Source organism: Narcine bancroftii, chromosome 10 (genome assembly GCF_036971445.1).
Source record: "Narcine bancroftii isolate sNarBan1 chromosome 10, sNarBan1.hap1, whole genome shotgun sequence".
Lineage (NCBI taxonomy): Eukaryota > Metazoa > Chordata > Chondrichthyes > Torpediniformes > Narcinidae > Narcine > Narcine bancroftii.
This window is the reverse complement of record NC_091478.1, coordinates 68,518,812-68,535,064: the sequence shown is the minus strand read 5'-3', so window position 1 is coordinate 68,535,064 and position 16,253 is coordinate 68,518,812. Positions and strand designations below refer to the sequence as shown.

The 16,253-nt window shown below is 38.3% G+C and overlaps 1 protein-coding gene across 7 annotated transcripts in view; it reads left to right on the top strand.

Moving 5' to 3' along the window:
• LOC138744694 (E3 ubiquitin-protein ligase RNF166) overlaps positions 1 to 10,134 on the top strand; it is a 37,467-nt gene extending 27,333 nt beyond the window's left edge. For 2 of the 7 annotated variants that reach the window (XM_069901249.1, XM_069901244.1), the window contains exons 3-6: positions 1,356 to 1,468; positions 2,812 to 2,926; positions 3,627 to 3,734; positions 7,965 to 10,134. In XM_069901249.1, the coding sequence (XP_069757350.1) occupies positions 1,356 to 1,468; positions 2,812 to 2,926; positions 3,627 to 3,734; positions 7,965 to 8,090 (462 nt within the window). In that variant the 3' untranslated portion in view covers positions 8,091 to 10,134. Of the gene's footprint in view, positions 1 to 1,355; positions 1,469 to 2,811; positions 2,927 to 3,626; positions 3,735 to 4,865 lie in introns of all 7 variants that reach the window. The other 5 variants (XR_011345708.1, XM_069901247.1, XM_069901248.1 and 2 more) reach the window with 5 other exon arrangements.
• The last annotated feature ends 6,119 nt before the right edge of the window (positions 10,135 to 16,253 follow it).

Sequence of the window (16,253 nt, the reverse complement as noted above, 5' to 3'; positions counted from 1 at the left end):
TCATCCTGGTAAATCTCCTCTGCACCCTCTCCATAGCCTCCACATCTTTCCTGTAATGAGGTGACCAGAACTGAACACAATACTTTAAGTGTGGTTTCACCAGAGATTTGGGCATTTTAATTTAAATGTGAATGTTTGATTACTGTAAGGCACAGCAGCAAATAAATGGAAAAAAAATGTCTTTATCCCACATATTATGGAGGGCACTGTGTATCCTTCAGTGGCAAATTAGCATCACCTTGTTAGTATCTTTTTCCACACCCTATTTTGAATTGATCATCTTTTTAAGTTTTTCCATTGTTAATCTGATATGGTATAATTGTGGTCCTGAGAAAGACATTTAAAATGTCTTCTACAAGTCGTTTGCCTTTTCCAGTAAACTAAAAATACACAGAAGTGCTGGAGGAACTTGGCCAGTCTCGCAGCATCCATAGCTAAAGATTCATTACTGACGTTTCAGGCCTGAGCCCTTCAAAGTATAAGCAGAGAACAGGAAGAGTCAGAATAAAGACTGAAGAATGGCAGGGGGAGGAGTCCAGACCAACAGTCAAAAGGTGTTATTTGGATAGAATAAGAGGAAAGGTGAGAATTGATTTTTGGCTCTTTGAGAGACAGAGCTGTGGAAGAAGGTGGTGTTGGGGGGAGAGGTTTAACAGAAATTGATGTTAATACCATCTGGTTAGAGGGTGCCAAGATGGAAGATGGGGTGTTCTTCCATTTTGCGGGTGGTCTCAGAATGGCAATGCATGAGACCATGGACAGACTTGTCAGCAAGGGAATGGGATGGGGAATTGAAATGGGTGGCCACAGAGATTTATGCTATTGTGACAGACAGGGTTGAGGTATCAACAGAGATCTCCCAGTCTCCTTGCTGTTGAGGAGTGTGCTCAGATAATTTGACATTGGAGCAGGCTGAGGCCTGCTTCTTACACAATCTCAAAGTTTGTACTTTCAGGTACAGAAACCAATGGGAAAATATTAATTATACGATAACTATAGATTTTTAAGAACTATTCTTTGGCCTGCTAGTGATGATGCACTGTCCTCTTTTGGGGACAAGTAGGCTCATCGCGTTTGGATGGAAGTTGAATTTTAGTAAGGGGTGTATTTCATGACCAAGATCCTGCAACAATGATCATTTGATTCATTCATTAACCAACAGATTTCCAAGAAAAGGACACATTCTCAATGATTTTTAAATTGTGGGCCAAAATGGCCTGTAATTGTGCTGTATGTCTAAATTTAAAATTTAATCAAAATTGAAACAACAAGAATTGTACTTTTCTTGGTACAACATGAGAAATGTACAGCTCCAAATTTTGGACTAATATAATCAATCTATGTTTTTGCACTAGGTAACTCTGGTGAAGATGCGGACTCATATTTCTTCTTGCAGTAAAGTTCAAGAGCAGATGGACAACTGTCCAAAGTTTGTACCTGTTGTTCCTACGACACAGCCTATTCCCAGGTAAAATAAATCTGCAGTGCTAAAGAGGTTCATAGAGATAACCCATTAGTAGGGTTTGCAAGCCATTACAAAATTCCTCATCTATTTCAGTGGATGACATCTACAGAGTTTGCTGGCTTCCATTCTGAGTATATAAATTGTGTTACTTCTATTTTAGAGAAATTGTTAACAGAAATGTGTAAATTATTGTGCACCGTTCATTTGGAAAAATGCTTGCTTTTGATCTTTGAAGAAAAAATTATTTCTAAATACCATTGTTTACTTAACAGCTATACAAACATATTCAAAATATTGTAATGTTTGTGACATGTTTAACTGTATTTATAAAAATAATTATATTTAGTGTACTGTCCCATGGTACCTTTCTTGCATGACAATTATAGCACCAAGTGTTGATGAGAACCTTTAGAAAAATGTGAGAACAAATTCAGGAGTATATTTTGTTATGAGGATAAGATGGGCATGTAGTATCAAAGTAAATAAATATGTGGAAAGCTTTCTAATGCAAGACTGAAATTCATGTGACAAAAGTGAAACAGAATTTTAAATTAAGATCAGGACTTTTAATCCTTTGTGTGGAGATGGAATCCCAAAAGAATTTGGTGAATATAATGGCAATAATGAAGTAGAATTCTTTACAATATAGAAAGATGGTAAAGATTTGAGCAAGTTGCCATATATGAAAGTGGAAATGGAGATGCCAAAGCAGTGTGAGAATTGCAATCAATTTTGCAATCAGTAAATCATAGAAATGTATGGCATGGATGGGGTTATTCCCATTAGCCAGCTATTGGTTTGTACTTTACATCTTACCTGTCTAGATATTTCTGAAGTCCAAAGATACTCTGCTACCCTTTTTTTTCTGACCTCTTCAAAACACCCCAAATCCCTACCCACCCATGACCCTTTGGACAAGAACAAGTCTTCATAACAAATCCTTACCCATGACCCTTTGGATAAGAACAAGTCTTCATAACAAATCCCTACCCCCACCCGCCCCCCCCACTCCCCCAACCCATGACCCTTTGAATAAGAACAAGTCTTCATAACTCCTCGCTAACCCTTTTCATCCTGGTTATTGACTTCTCAGCTGCAGGCTGATTATTACGCTCACTAATAGTATAATTTTGGAATCCATGAAATCAGATCTATTTGAAACATAATCCTTCCATATTTTATTTGAACATCTTTAAGGTGATTTCTCTTTCATATTTAATCCTCCTTTCCTGATTACAATGTCCAGTACAACTCAGCAATGATTATTATCCCTGATCTTGCAAACATGATGGACATGTAAGTAATTGTACATTCTCAAATTATTAAAGCATTCTTTTCTCCTTCAGTAATATTCCAAACCGTTCCACATTTGTTTGCCCATACTGTGGGGCACGCAACCTTGACCAACAAGAACTAGTCAAACACTGCATGGAAAATCATCGTAGTGACCCCAACAAAGTGGTGAGTATGTTTCTCCATTCCTATTCAATCTAGGATAATTAAAGGTTGATAATTTTCAGCATGTCTTTTTCAACTTAATTATTTAGCTAATATTTATGTTCAATTCTATTGCCAGTTTTCATGGATTAATTATAAACACTGCACTGTAGATGATTTTGCAAAACAAATAAATCACTGGAAAACAATGTTTCATGCATCTTTCATGTTTTTTTTTGCACTGCCAATAAGTGCCTGGCCTGTTGGAAAAAGAATCTCAGGGTTGTTTGTGATATCATGTACAATATGTACTCTGACAATCTGAAATGTATATTTTGATGGCTCTGGGTGATGGTGTGTTTAAAAACTTATGAACGTTCCATTAAAATAAGATTGAAGAAATACAGCACATTTGTTGGTTGTAGTGAAAGGTTGTGCAAAATTGTTGCCTTAATGTGCCATTGTTTACTTGAGCAAAACTTGTATATGTAAACAAACTCTGTTCCAGTTTTGGAGAGGTAGTGAGAGGGGACAAAGGAAGCAGTGCAAGGAGATGAAGAAAATGTCCAGAATGCATCCAGTGCTGAGTATGCTTTCGGAATGCCTCTAGCATTGGTATTGTTGAACAAATAGATCACACTTTTTAAAAAAAAAACAAGAAAAACAAAGTGGTCTTTGAGATTTTTATCTTCCACTTCTTTGATTGTGTTTCCTACTTGCATAGGTATGTCCAATTTGTGTGGCAATGCCATGGGGAGATCCAAGCTACAAGAGTGCCAATTTTCTCCAGCATTTGCTTCATAGACACAAATTCTCCTATGATACCTTTGTGGTAAGCACAAGTTCATTATCATAGTGGAAAGAATAATGAGAAAATGATAGTAGCTCAGTTGAGAAATATATTATAAAGTATGTTAATTTCTTGAATTATATAGGTTTGAGAGTCCTCCAAAGTTTGATAATTACTCAGTGCTCAGTTAAATTATCTGTATTTGAATGGCAATCAGAGTTGGAAAGGTTAGCTGTCCAACTCTGGGCTAATGATTAGACTCCTGGAAAGTGTGTGTGTGTTAGGATGTCAGGTGAGGCCAGGGTTAGATTCACCCATGGTTTCCTTCTTCATCTTCAAGATCCCTGTTTGATAATGTGGGTTAAGTGCTGAAGGGCAGCTGACAAAGTAGGAAGGCTGCATGTTTATTAATTTAAATGAACTTTTCATAATTCACCTTTAATGTGCAATTTGACACGGTGCTTGCTTTGAATTGGGTCAGTGCTGAAAAAGGTGTAGGCAAAACCAGAATAACAATGAGACATTAAGACAAAGATCATTAGGGGAAGGAGACATTCTCAGAGGCATGACTTGGATGGAACCTTCAGGAAGGTGATCAAATTTTATCTATATACAGTGCGATACAAGATAATTGTGTAGGACCATTTTTCACGATCTGTTCCTGTTGTGGGATTGTATTTTCATTGTACAAATATTTTGCAAACCAATAAATAAGGCAAACTTTCTAATAGTGTCATTAGTATAGCCATACTATTAAATTAAAATACAATACTCCCATCTGATTTTTTTTTTAGTCTGACTTTCTGATTTGATATTGTCAAATTGAACGTAAAAATCTGATGCCTAGTTTCAATGTGAATTAAACTGCTGATCCCCAATGTGGATGGGAGGGATATTTCTGCAGAACGTACTTGTGTAAATAGATTTACAATTTTGCTCCACAAAAAGCACAGACAATATCTCACCTTGGAGTAAAGAAATGTGGTAGGGATTTCTGTGTTGTTTTCTGCTGTCTCTTGTATTGGGCTCCTTCTCCCATTTGCAAACGAGGTTAATGTGTCTGACAGTGAGATTCTTTTTCCAGTGTTGAGGAGATGCCATTTTGCACAAGTGCTGTACTACGTTTCACCAGTAGGGGTCAAAATTACCTGCATTTGTCATTTCCTTTTGCAGGATTACAGCATTGATGAAGATGCAGCATTGCACGCAGCAATCGCACTTTCACTCACTGAGAAATGAAACCGCAATCAGCACAGAAACCTAAGTAGATATCCTCTGTACTTCTCTCACCTGGGCAAAGGCTACCAATTTCCCAGCATTCTGAAGGGTACTGTCATCTGCACAAGTCACCTTTTCTCATCGGAGCAAAAGTAATGTCCCAGCTTTCAGTAAGGTGCTGCCATCCTCTGCACAGGTCATTCCTCTAGGTGTCCAGAGGAAGTGTTCTTTTCTGAGCCTTCTGTGAGGTTCTGTACATCTGGAGAAATATCTTGCCCATTTGCAAGTTTTCAGTAGGGTGCTCTCATGCTCGATGTGTTACTTTTCAGACTTGAGCACAGATCATGTTCTCTCCCTAGCATTCTGTCCGATTTTTTTTTTTGTAGCTCTGCTAGTTCCAGCGTTTACTCAAGTCTTTTTTACTTTAAAGAATCTTGCATACGTCTGAATATATTTGATATAAATTTATTCACATTTTTGTATATTTGTTGAGGGAGGGTGTTGATGTAAAAGGGTGTTTGATTTAAAGTTTGTTTTTAATTTTTAGATTTTAAAATATGAAAGAATATTTTAAAAACTATAGCAGGTAATAGAAAACTTGAACTGAGTGAAGGAATATTTCAAGTGCCATGAATCATTTATTTTTCTGCAAATCAGAGCTCGAATTTCACACTTAGTGGATTGCAAGTTTAATGAAAACCAGGTTGACAGGGTACACGTATTTGATGTCTCTATTTAGTGTCTGCCATGGAATTTTTTTTCCCCTCACTTGTACTTGACTTTGTTGCTGTTGTCTCATTGGAAAAACCTGGTGGACAATTGAACAAAGAAAAGCTGGAGAAATACAGCTGGTTGGGTGGAAGCCATGGATAGAAATGGTCCTTCAACATTTTGGGCCAAGGCGCGTTCTTGAAAATAGAGTCCCAATCAAATCGTTGACTGGCTCTTTCTATCCATGGGTGCTGCCTGAACCACAGAGTTCCTAAAGTTTCACTTTGTCATGTAAGATTCTAGCATCTGCAGATTTTCTGTTTCGCTGTTGATTGCCACGGTGTTTTGTCCAATGTACAAAATGTGATTTGCAAAGTATCACGTAGGGAGATTTCTTGTGTTTATTTGAATTGTAACTGTGTGTTACTTCATTAATTTGATTGAAGGTATCAGTAATTTCCAAGATTTCAGTGAATATTTGCCTAATCCTGACACAAAACCTGGAGTTTATAAATACCAATGAAGCTCTCAGAAATTGCTATAAAAATAATGATCCAGATCCCTGCAGGTGTTAATTCTGGATATATTGGATAATTGAAATGCCTTTTTAAATGTGAGTACTGCAACTATATTTTGGATTCTCTGACAGTTTTGATTCTTGGTGATATTTGGGAATGCTATTCAAAGGCCATATTCCAAGTAAGTCAGTACTGAAAGACCTTAGGTTCTTTGAAATGAGATGCGTGCAGGGTTGAATATGATTGGCATTCTCTAAAAGCAGTACTTGTGCCATTCATTTTGCATCATACTTTTGCCCTCTTGGCTGAATAACACTTGCAATTATTTTAAGAGTACTTCAAGCATATTTTGTGCCATTGGTTGCTCAGAGACATTCAACATGCCTGGGAATCACTAAGGATCTTTATTAGCTGTGAGTAGCACAAGATTTTTATAAATCATTATTAAAATCCCCATTTGTGACAGCAATGTACTTTAAGAACTGTGTTCCAGTTTTTCTTTGTGTCTGACATCCATGTGCATGGAGTCCACTTGGCCACAAAGGATATACAATGCATATTTCTTATTAAGGACATAATTATTCTGCAGAAAGGAGACTCATGAATGGCACAGACTTGTCACAGTGACTTGGTCTTAACTGGAAAGTTCAGCATTAGGGGAATCAGACCTGTCTCTTCCATTTCTAGGAAGCTGAAGGTATCTGTCTTCCACATGTGTCTGATTTTTATGGTTTTCTGACCTTTCACGCTTGCTGATGTGGGAGTGATGTCCTCAGGACCCCTAAACAACTGTCTCGTTCTCATGTCTAGTTGACTCCATTGCATTTCCTCCTCTTCTCATCAGTGTAAATGCTCTGCATATCGCAGAACTGCCAGACCTCAAACCCCTCCTCTCCTTCATCACCACTGACCCGAAACTCTTCTCCCAATCCTTATCTCCAACAGTGCAGGTCTGGTGTGTCTTGTTCATTTACTTGAATACAGCATCAGTTGATGATTTTGTACTGATTCATATATGAGAAAGATGAGTTGAGAAAACATTGCCAGAAAAAAAAATCATAATTATTGGGTTCATTTTCAGTAATTTCGTACTGCTACAGCAATTTATCACGAACATGATTTGGCACCTTCATTTCCTTAACCAAGCTTGTTTAACATATAAAAAAAAATCCTCACAGTATTTCCCAGTATTACTTCTGCTATTTTGCAGTCAGGCTTTTTGAATATTAGGCTTAGAATTGTTGTAACAATTCTCATTCTAATTCTCATCTGTGTCAATATAACATTTACTTGGTGGGTTCATGCCATGCTTTTCAAGGAGAAGGAAACTAGCATTAATTGAAAATACCACACAAACTTATCAGGTGACTATTGGTCCGCGAAATCAAGCCAAAGAAAAGAAGAAGCCAACTAACTTGTATTCTTATGACAGGACTTCAGAAAATTGCCCATTTATAAACAGTATAAAATGTATTTGTACAATCTTCTCAGATCCAGCATTGATGATTGGCCATGTCAGGGTCCTCACTTTACTGAACTTTGTCCTGGATTTGAGATCCCTGAATATGTAGATTTGTGTTTGCTGCTTTGGGAATAGAGCTATGCCCTCCAACATGAAAGTAAAGCCTCTAGATGATCTTTGCACAACTATCTAATATTTTTTAATTTATAAGGAAATATTTATAACATATATATTCATATAATCCAGTGTTATTCCTTGGTGCTACACTTTACAGACTTCTCTGGAAAAGATTTTGCTGTTGATGTTTTATGTTTGCAGTAATTTTTTAAAAATTCATTTCATTCTATCTCAATTTTTTTCCAGTTCATAACCTGTCTTTCCAATTATGACTACCTTCTATCTTCCACAGGTAATGCATGTGCAGATGCACTGGTAGACATCTTAGAGCACACGCAGTCTCATGTAGGCATCCTTGTGCATCTCATGTAACCTCATATTGTGCATGGAAAATCCTTTCTTGGGTCCAAATGACTCGCTAACTGTTGGGGCCTGTCATCTCTTAATTTCCTGTTTTAACACTGTACAAAGTCCTAACGGTGTGATAGTATTCAGGGAATGATGTTTTTCATTGGGCAGGTGGTGCTTTAGAGAAAAATATAACAGATAAGGGTAAATGGAAATTAGATTGGCCATTTTTAAAATGAATAACTAGACAGGCTTGGGGGAGTAGTTTATGTTCATTCTAGTATTTTTTTCCAAACTAAAATCATAATGCTTGAAATTCAGATCTTGGATTGACAGATTTGTAGTAAATCCTAATGTTTAACTGATTATTAAAAACTGTGGAAGGAACTTTGCAGAATGAAATTCGAACTCTGAAAACATTGCTTTATTATATTATCTTGTCTGGCTTTTTACATTCTAAAATTATATAATGTCATTCTGAGCCATTCATCATTCATGCTGGGTGGTGAATCATTGGTTATCGCATTATCATTGAAATAAAGTAATTCTTGTATGTTCAAGGGGAAACACAAATAACCAATTTGTCAGCCAGATAAATCATAATAGCAGGACTCTTCCATATTGTGAAGTGGCTGAACCAAAAACAACTGAAGCGTGTGATGAGTTAATATTCTTTAAAAGCAACATGCAGGGTAGTAATTAGCAAGAGAAGCTAAAAACTATTGGGAGCAATGTTCTGTGATATTTAACTGTTGACATTCCACTTTACCTCCTAGACACAGTTCAAAATGAATGAAAGCAATCAAAACGTCATCCTCTTGTGGCATTTGTAGTTAGTTCCAGGTTAACTGAAATCTGTAATCTTCAGCAGTGAACAAGAATTAACCAGATTGTATCCGCTGTATCAGCTGTGGATAAGGCTTGGTTTCAAAATGCTTAGATTAAAAATTCCAGTTCCAATAAATCCTGGAAAGGATTTTCTGTACTGTTTTAGTAGTGTTTTGTAGTGCTTAACAGGAAGAGAGAAATCAGCGATAATTATAAAATTTGGATTTTGGAGAGCAGGAACCAAAAATCCATATAATTGGTCAAGAATTTAATAGATTTTCAAGTAATGTTGGATTTTGGTTTGCAGTGGAGTTACAGAAAGTAAAATATAATTTTGCTTTAAATTGTTATAGAAAAATCATTAATTCTGCTCCCTTGTTAAATCCTCAACCAACCGAGCACAAATTAAAAACTTCCAGTTCATTTTTTTTTAAACCTGTGATTTCTGATGAAACAGTTATGTTAGCGTGTGGGGAAAAATGATTAGTGTGCAAGATCAGTTTTTGAAACTGTTCAGATCACTAGTAGAACTTGCTGGCAGTTTGCAAATACAAGATAGATTATATTTCTTCTAAATGTTAATTTATTAAAGTGTAAAATTCATATTTAATTTCTGTTGCATAACTTTTGGCTTACAGCTCACTAGCAAAAATAAACATGGTTAGTAGTTACCAATAAACTTTGCTAGCTGCTAATCTTCTATCTTCAACACTGTAGATTGTAACTGAATAGGAATTATGTTAAAATATTCTTCCCATTGTTTTGACCTTCAATTATACATACAAATTTGAATTCTAAATTGGCTTTGATGATACTTTAGACACAACACATTGTAAAATTTAAAATAATCTAAGCCAGGTTCCAGTACCTAAGCAGGTAAAAATAGTTCTAAAGTTATCCATCAGGGACTGGCCATCGGTGATGATGATCAAGCTGGCGAATTCACTGAGGCAAGGCCACCGAGCTACTTGTGGTGTGATTTCCTGACTTATCATTCCGGTTCAATCCTCTGACCGCAGAGGCGTGAGATGCAGTTTCCACATTCTTCCATCAAGCAGCAAAAAAAAGAGAAATCTTGTGCTAAACTGTAAAACAAACCTTGTCTAATTTTCTAATATTTTTAATGTACTACAGTGCACATTTTCAAACTAGTTTTTTAGAAATCGTTTGTTGCTGTGTGAAGTTAGTGTGTATGTTTGGACAATTTGTAAATAAAATTTTGATGGTTCTGCAACTAAAACTAATGTGCTTCACTTGTTTTCTTAATCCTGACACCTTTTAACTTTAACAGGTGGCTCAGTTAAGCATAGATTTTTCTGCTGGGAAAATTGAATATTGTGACTTCATTGTCACTTATTATGGCTTTTACTTCCTGTAAAGGGTCAAATTAATCCAGAATAATTGAATAGCAGATTGGCTTCATCCACTAGTACATTTTGTGAAGCATATTTTAATATTGTAAAGATAACTTTCAAACAAACACTTTTCAAATTGAAATTCTGAGACACGAAGGGTCACTGGGATGGTGAAAAATGGTTTTGGAGGTATCTTCAGGGAGGTAAGTGAGATTTGGAGAGGGAAATGCACAAGTAAGGACATGAACTAAGAACCAAGTCTATGTCAAAGGGCTTTGCAGCTAAAGGTATCACCTTCTCAGGGAGAGCAGAGAATGTAAGGAAATCCCCCAAGTTGTCATATTTACAGAAGTGCAAACACTTAGATGCAGGGTTGAAGGTGAATACAGCATCAGGGAGGATTGATACTGTGGGGAAATTTTGAAAATAAAGTTGGGAATTTAACATTTCAGGTTTTGTTCAATAGGAACAATGAAAACTAATGATCGCAAGTATGATAAATAAATGCATCTTGGGGCTGCGAAACAAATGATGGAAATTCTCACCAAATCAGGTAGATATGATTCGGAGACAAATGGAAATACAACCAATCAAGACACGGTCAAGATCACATTTGTCAGAGGTGGAATAAGAGGGTCATATACCTGAATATTCAGTTCAGAGCAGGGGTCACCCACACGGTGCCCGCGAGCACCAGGTCACCCGCAGGAACCACAAGTCGCCCGCGGGCCTGTTCTAAAAATAGCACAGGTCACTAATGAGCTCCGTCTAAAATTTTATTTAATTGTGTTGCTATTCTTTTCGAATGACACTTGCAATGACGTAGATTTGAAAACTAAAATACAGGTACCGGCAGCATGAGTCAGGAGGGTGGGTGAGACCGGCAGCATGAGTCGGGAGTGTGGGTGAGACCGGCAGCATGAGTCGGGAGTGGGGGTGAGACCGGCAGCATGAGTCGGGAGTGTGGGTGAGACCGGCAGCATGAGTCGGGAGTGTGGGTGAGACCGGCAGCATGAGTCGGGAGTGTGGGTGAGACCGGCAGCATGAGTCGGGAGTGTGGGTGAGACCGGCAGCATGAGTCGGGAGTGTGGGCGAGACCGGCAGCATGAGTCGGGAGTGTGGGTGAGACCGGCAGCATGAGTCGGGAGTGGGGGTGAGACCGGCAGCATGAGTCGGGAGTGGGGGGTGAGACCGGCAGCATGAGTCGGGAGTGGGGGTGAGACCGGCAGCACGAGTCGGGCTGGCGGGGGAGACTGGCAGCGTGAGTCGGGCCGGCGAGGGGGAGAGACTAGCAGCGTGAGTTGGGCGGGTGGGAGATTGGCACTGCGGGGGCGGGGAGACCGGCAGTGCAACTAGAAAGGGGTAGGGGTGGATACGGCAGCACAATTCGGGTGGTTTAAATCTGGCTTTCTGAAATCCAAAAAAAATCCGAAATTCAAAACACGCTGTCCCCCAAGGGTTCCGGATAAAGGATTGTGTAACTATATAAAAATTTAAATGTTTAATATTCATAAACACTGATCTAGTCTGGTTCAAAGGTCAGTTGTGCGCATGACAGCCCTCAGCGTTTGCTGCGAAGATGACGAGCTAAATGAGGTTTCTACTCCCAAAAACATGGCAGAAAAAAAAAAGAAAAACTTCTAATTTTCACAGTGAATGGGAGGAAGAGTTTTTTAACTATTTTGAAAGAAAACTGTGTGTCTCATTTGCGGGGCGACTGGCGATGGCAAAGCGGCACAATGTGAGGAGTTGATGTTTTTATTAAATTACCCATCTTTTAATGTTTATTTTTACTGACAAATTATAAAATATTGAAAAATTGTGACAAATGTGTTCGTAAAGTGTGACAGATAGGATGATTTTGTTAAAAATGCTGCAGATTTGGTGATTAGTACAAAATGTGATAAGATTTATTTAAAAATCTGAAAGAGTTGATTTTTGTTAAATCTTACATAATTGATAACTTGTACATACATGGTACATAGTTCATGATTTGTTAAATATTGTTAGAGTTAGTGGCTCGTAGAAATGGGACATGATTTCCTATGAAAGGGTGCAAAAGTAATCATTTGAAAATGAAACAGTTGCAGAGATTAATAGAAATAAAGTGTTGCATGTTGAAACGTATCTGTTTCCTACCTTATTAAATCATTGTTAATAATTATTGTGAGGAATCTTTAATGTGATCAGTGTCTTCACATATCAATAATAATATATAATTAAAGGTAAACCGTGCAACTTTGTTATTTCAGAAGTGTGTACTAAACTGGTAGCCCTTCGTATTACTCAGTACCCTTGAAGTAGCTTGCAGTTTCAAAAAGGTTGGTGACCCCTGGTCTAGAGGGTTGTAAAGACCCAAATCAAACAATGAGATCCTCCTCCCTGAGCTTACTATTCAAACTAAATACTGTATTCAATAAAATACAACCATTAAATGCCTCTTTTACATACCCTTTCAAATATGCTACGTTTTACATTTTTTGGCAGTTTGTCATTCAAGAATGAAATCTGGTTAGATCAAACTAACTTTTAAAAGACCGTGAGTAATTGTACTGTCTAATATTATTTGGAATATAAATATATTTTTTGGAATATAATATAGATGTAAGGTATCATGGAATAATTGAGTTAGAAAATTGGTCACATTTATACCTGGAGTAATGATGCACAATGTTAGAGGACTGGAATAAAAAAACTCTAGAGGGTTGTTAACTGTGCCATCCTCAGGGGCATCAGCCTTCACTCCATTGAGAACATCTACAAGAGGTGGTGTCTTAAGAAAGAAGCCTCTATCCTCAAGGACCCCCACCACCCAGGACATGAACATTTCACACTGTTACCATCAGGAAAAAGGTAAAGGAGCCTGAAGACCAGTTTCAGTGGTACACGGACAGCTTCTTCCCCTCTGCAATCAGATGCACCTCATACACCACCTCACTATTGTATGTGGACTGTGGAGGATTGTGTGTCCTTCCTGTCTGAAACCTAGTCAGAAGTCTCAATCAAGATTAGACTCTATCAATCCATTGGTGCACACCTTACCGCTAGCTCATTGGCCAGATGCCCAGCACAACAATATAAACTCCCAACATGTGACGGTTCTCTCTCTCTCTCTCTCTCTCTCTCTCTCTCCTCCTTGCTCCAAACCATGAAAATCATTCCATTCCAAGTTGCTACTCTGGACATCGCTGGAGGAGTCATGGGTAAGGTGTGCACTACACTTAGTTGAGTTGTTTGTAATACTGCAATAGATCAGTGCTTGCAGGGAGCTGCACCCTCGTTGGTACAGAGGATCAGGAGTGTCTTTGGAAGTCCCTGTCTGTGAGTATAGCTATTAAGTAATGTGGGTGATTATCATTTGACCTCTTGCTGTGTTTGATTCGTGTGTGCACAATAAAGTTATCTCTGATTGTGTCACTTGTGTCCAGACTCATCTCCCTGTGAACCACCGAACCTGATACTATTCCCAACCTAACACTCATTTTCTTGCACTATTTACTTTCGAAAAGTATTTAATAGTAGTATTTGTACTGTAACGCTGCCACAAAACAATACATTTCATGACAAATTCTGATTCTTCACTCCATTAAGGACATTTTAAGAGATGGTGCCTCAAGAAAGCAGCCTCTATCATCAAGGGCCCTCCACCCAGGCCATGCCCTTTATTCACTGCTACCATCAGGAGCCTGATATGAACACACACACACACACTTACAAAAACAGCTTCTTCCTTTCTGCTATCAGATTTCTGAATGGACAATAAATCAATGGACACTATATCTTTTTCTTGCACTTTTTAAAAAAAATCTTATATTTATGGAACTGTAATTGAAAGTAATTTTGCACCTTTGTTCTGCACAAAACTGCTGTTACAAAACAACAAATTTCATGAAGCATGTTCATGACAATATATCTGATTCTAAAAGTATTGCTTTTATATATTTTTTTATATCTCCAATTCATTTCCAGTGTCTAATAATTGCAACAGCCAATTTACATATCTCAGTTTCTTGAAGAATACTGGCAATTAATTAACCACTTGTTTGAGTTGTTACCTGATGGATAATGTGAGCCAGCACTTTGAAAATCTCAACTTTCCAAAATAAAAACTTCTGCCTTAACTTTATATCTATTTCATCAAGTGGGGAGGGACGATCTTACTACACCTGTGCATCTCATGGCCAGCAACAGATTCTGTAATCAAACCAACTAAGTATCCTATGTTTCAACAAGATGTCGATTCTAAAATAAAATGGAATGGAATTTAAATTATAGTTTGAAAGTAGAACGATGGATTGAAAAAAAAACACAAATGCTGGAGAAACTCAACAGGTCAAACAGTGTCTTTATGTAGCAAAGGTGAAGGTGACCTTTGCATTTTTTGACCTGCTGAGTCTTTCCACTTAATCACAGTGTCAATAGAATCCTGTATTTTACCCCATCTTCAGGAATGTTGTATAGTCGACAATATAAAAATTCTGTTTGGCAGTGCCACCTTGTAACAACTGTTAGTGAATCACCGTTATGAAAACTGCTTTGGTAAAATAGTGTTTAAATAACAGTATTTAATGGTATTTGAAAATAAATCATTAAGAAACATAGCAATATGAGCAATTTTAACCTACATGTCCACATTATTTTCTTTTCTTTTTTCTTTTTTCTTTGGCTTGGCTTCGCGGACGAAGATTTATGGAGGGGGTAAAAAAGTCCACGTCAGCTGCAGGCTCGTTTGTGGCTGACCAGTCCGATGCGGGACAGGCAGACACGATTGCAGCGGTTGCAAGGGAAAATTGGTTGGTTGGGGTTGGGTGTTGGGTTTTTCCTCCTTTGCCTTTTGTCAGTGAGGTGGGCTCTGCGGTCTTCTTCAAAGGAGGCTGCTGCCCGCCAAACTGTGAGGCGCCAAGATGCACGGTTTGAGGCGTTATCAGCCCACTGGCGGTGGTCAATGTGGCAGGCACCAAGAGATTTCTTTAGGCAGTCCTTGTACCTTTTCTTTGGTGCACCTCTGTCACGGTGGCCAGTGGAGAGCTTGCCATATAATACGATCTTGGGAAGGCGATGGTCCTCCATTCTGGAGACGTGACCCATCCAGCGCAGCTGGATCTTCAGCAGCGTGGACTCGATGCTGTCGACCTCTGCCATCTCGAGTACCTCGACGTTAGGGGTGTGAGCGCTCCAATGGATGTTGAGGATGGCTCCTGTTCGGCTCCGAATCATGGGTCCTCTACCGGCACCACCTACGGCTCCTAGAACGCTTCCACCAGCGTTGTCTCCACATTATATAATTAATTATAAAGTCTCTAAAAACACCTAATAATCTTAAAAGATGTGCTTTTGATTTGAATAGCAGAAACCATCAGGCACATCTGTTTGCATGGTTGTTGCTGATAAGTTCAGCTTCATGTAAAAGCTCTCCAACAAATCTGTAGGGTTAAACCCTCATGATCTACCATCCCATTCTCAAGGCCTTTTCAAAATGTCAATACATTTCTTCGTCTTTATCCTGGAAAATCATTTTAAGCTCTGAGTTTCTCATCTGTTGCATTTGATATATTTTCTATTGAACTATGAATTGCACAGGTGGCAGTTTATTCATGGGAGACAACAGTGCAGTCTGGGAGTGTTGATTTTTATGGGCCCAGATGGTGATTTTTTTTTCTATCAATCAGGAACATTGGAGGGGCAATTTCAGCCCCTGGTCTTTGCTGCGACGTTAGTCCATGTCAAAGGGCGGCAGCAGAACAATGACCTTCTACAGGATTTTTGCAGCACTTAATTTTGCTGCAGCTATTTTTAGCTTATCTATTTTCATTGACAACCTAGACAAGAATATTCAGAAGAATGTATCTCGGGGGGGAAAAAAAGCTCATGCAAGGATTCAAATGACATTGAAATATATTTGATTGTATGAATTATTTAAAAATGAATGATGGAATATTTTTAGTGCAGAATTCTCTTTCCCAGGCTCTGGTGGCGAGATGCACCTGTTGGAGTGGGAAGGGTG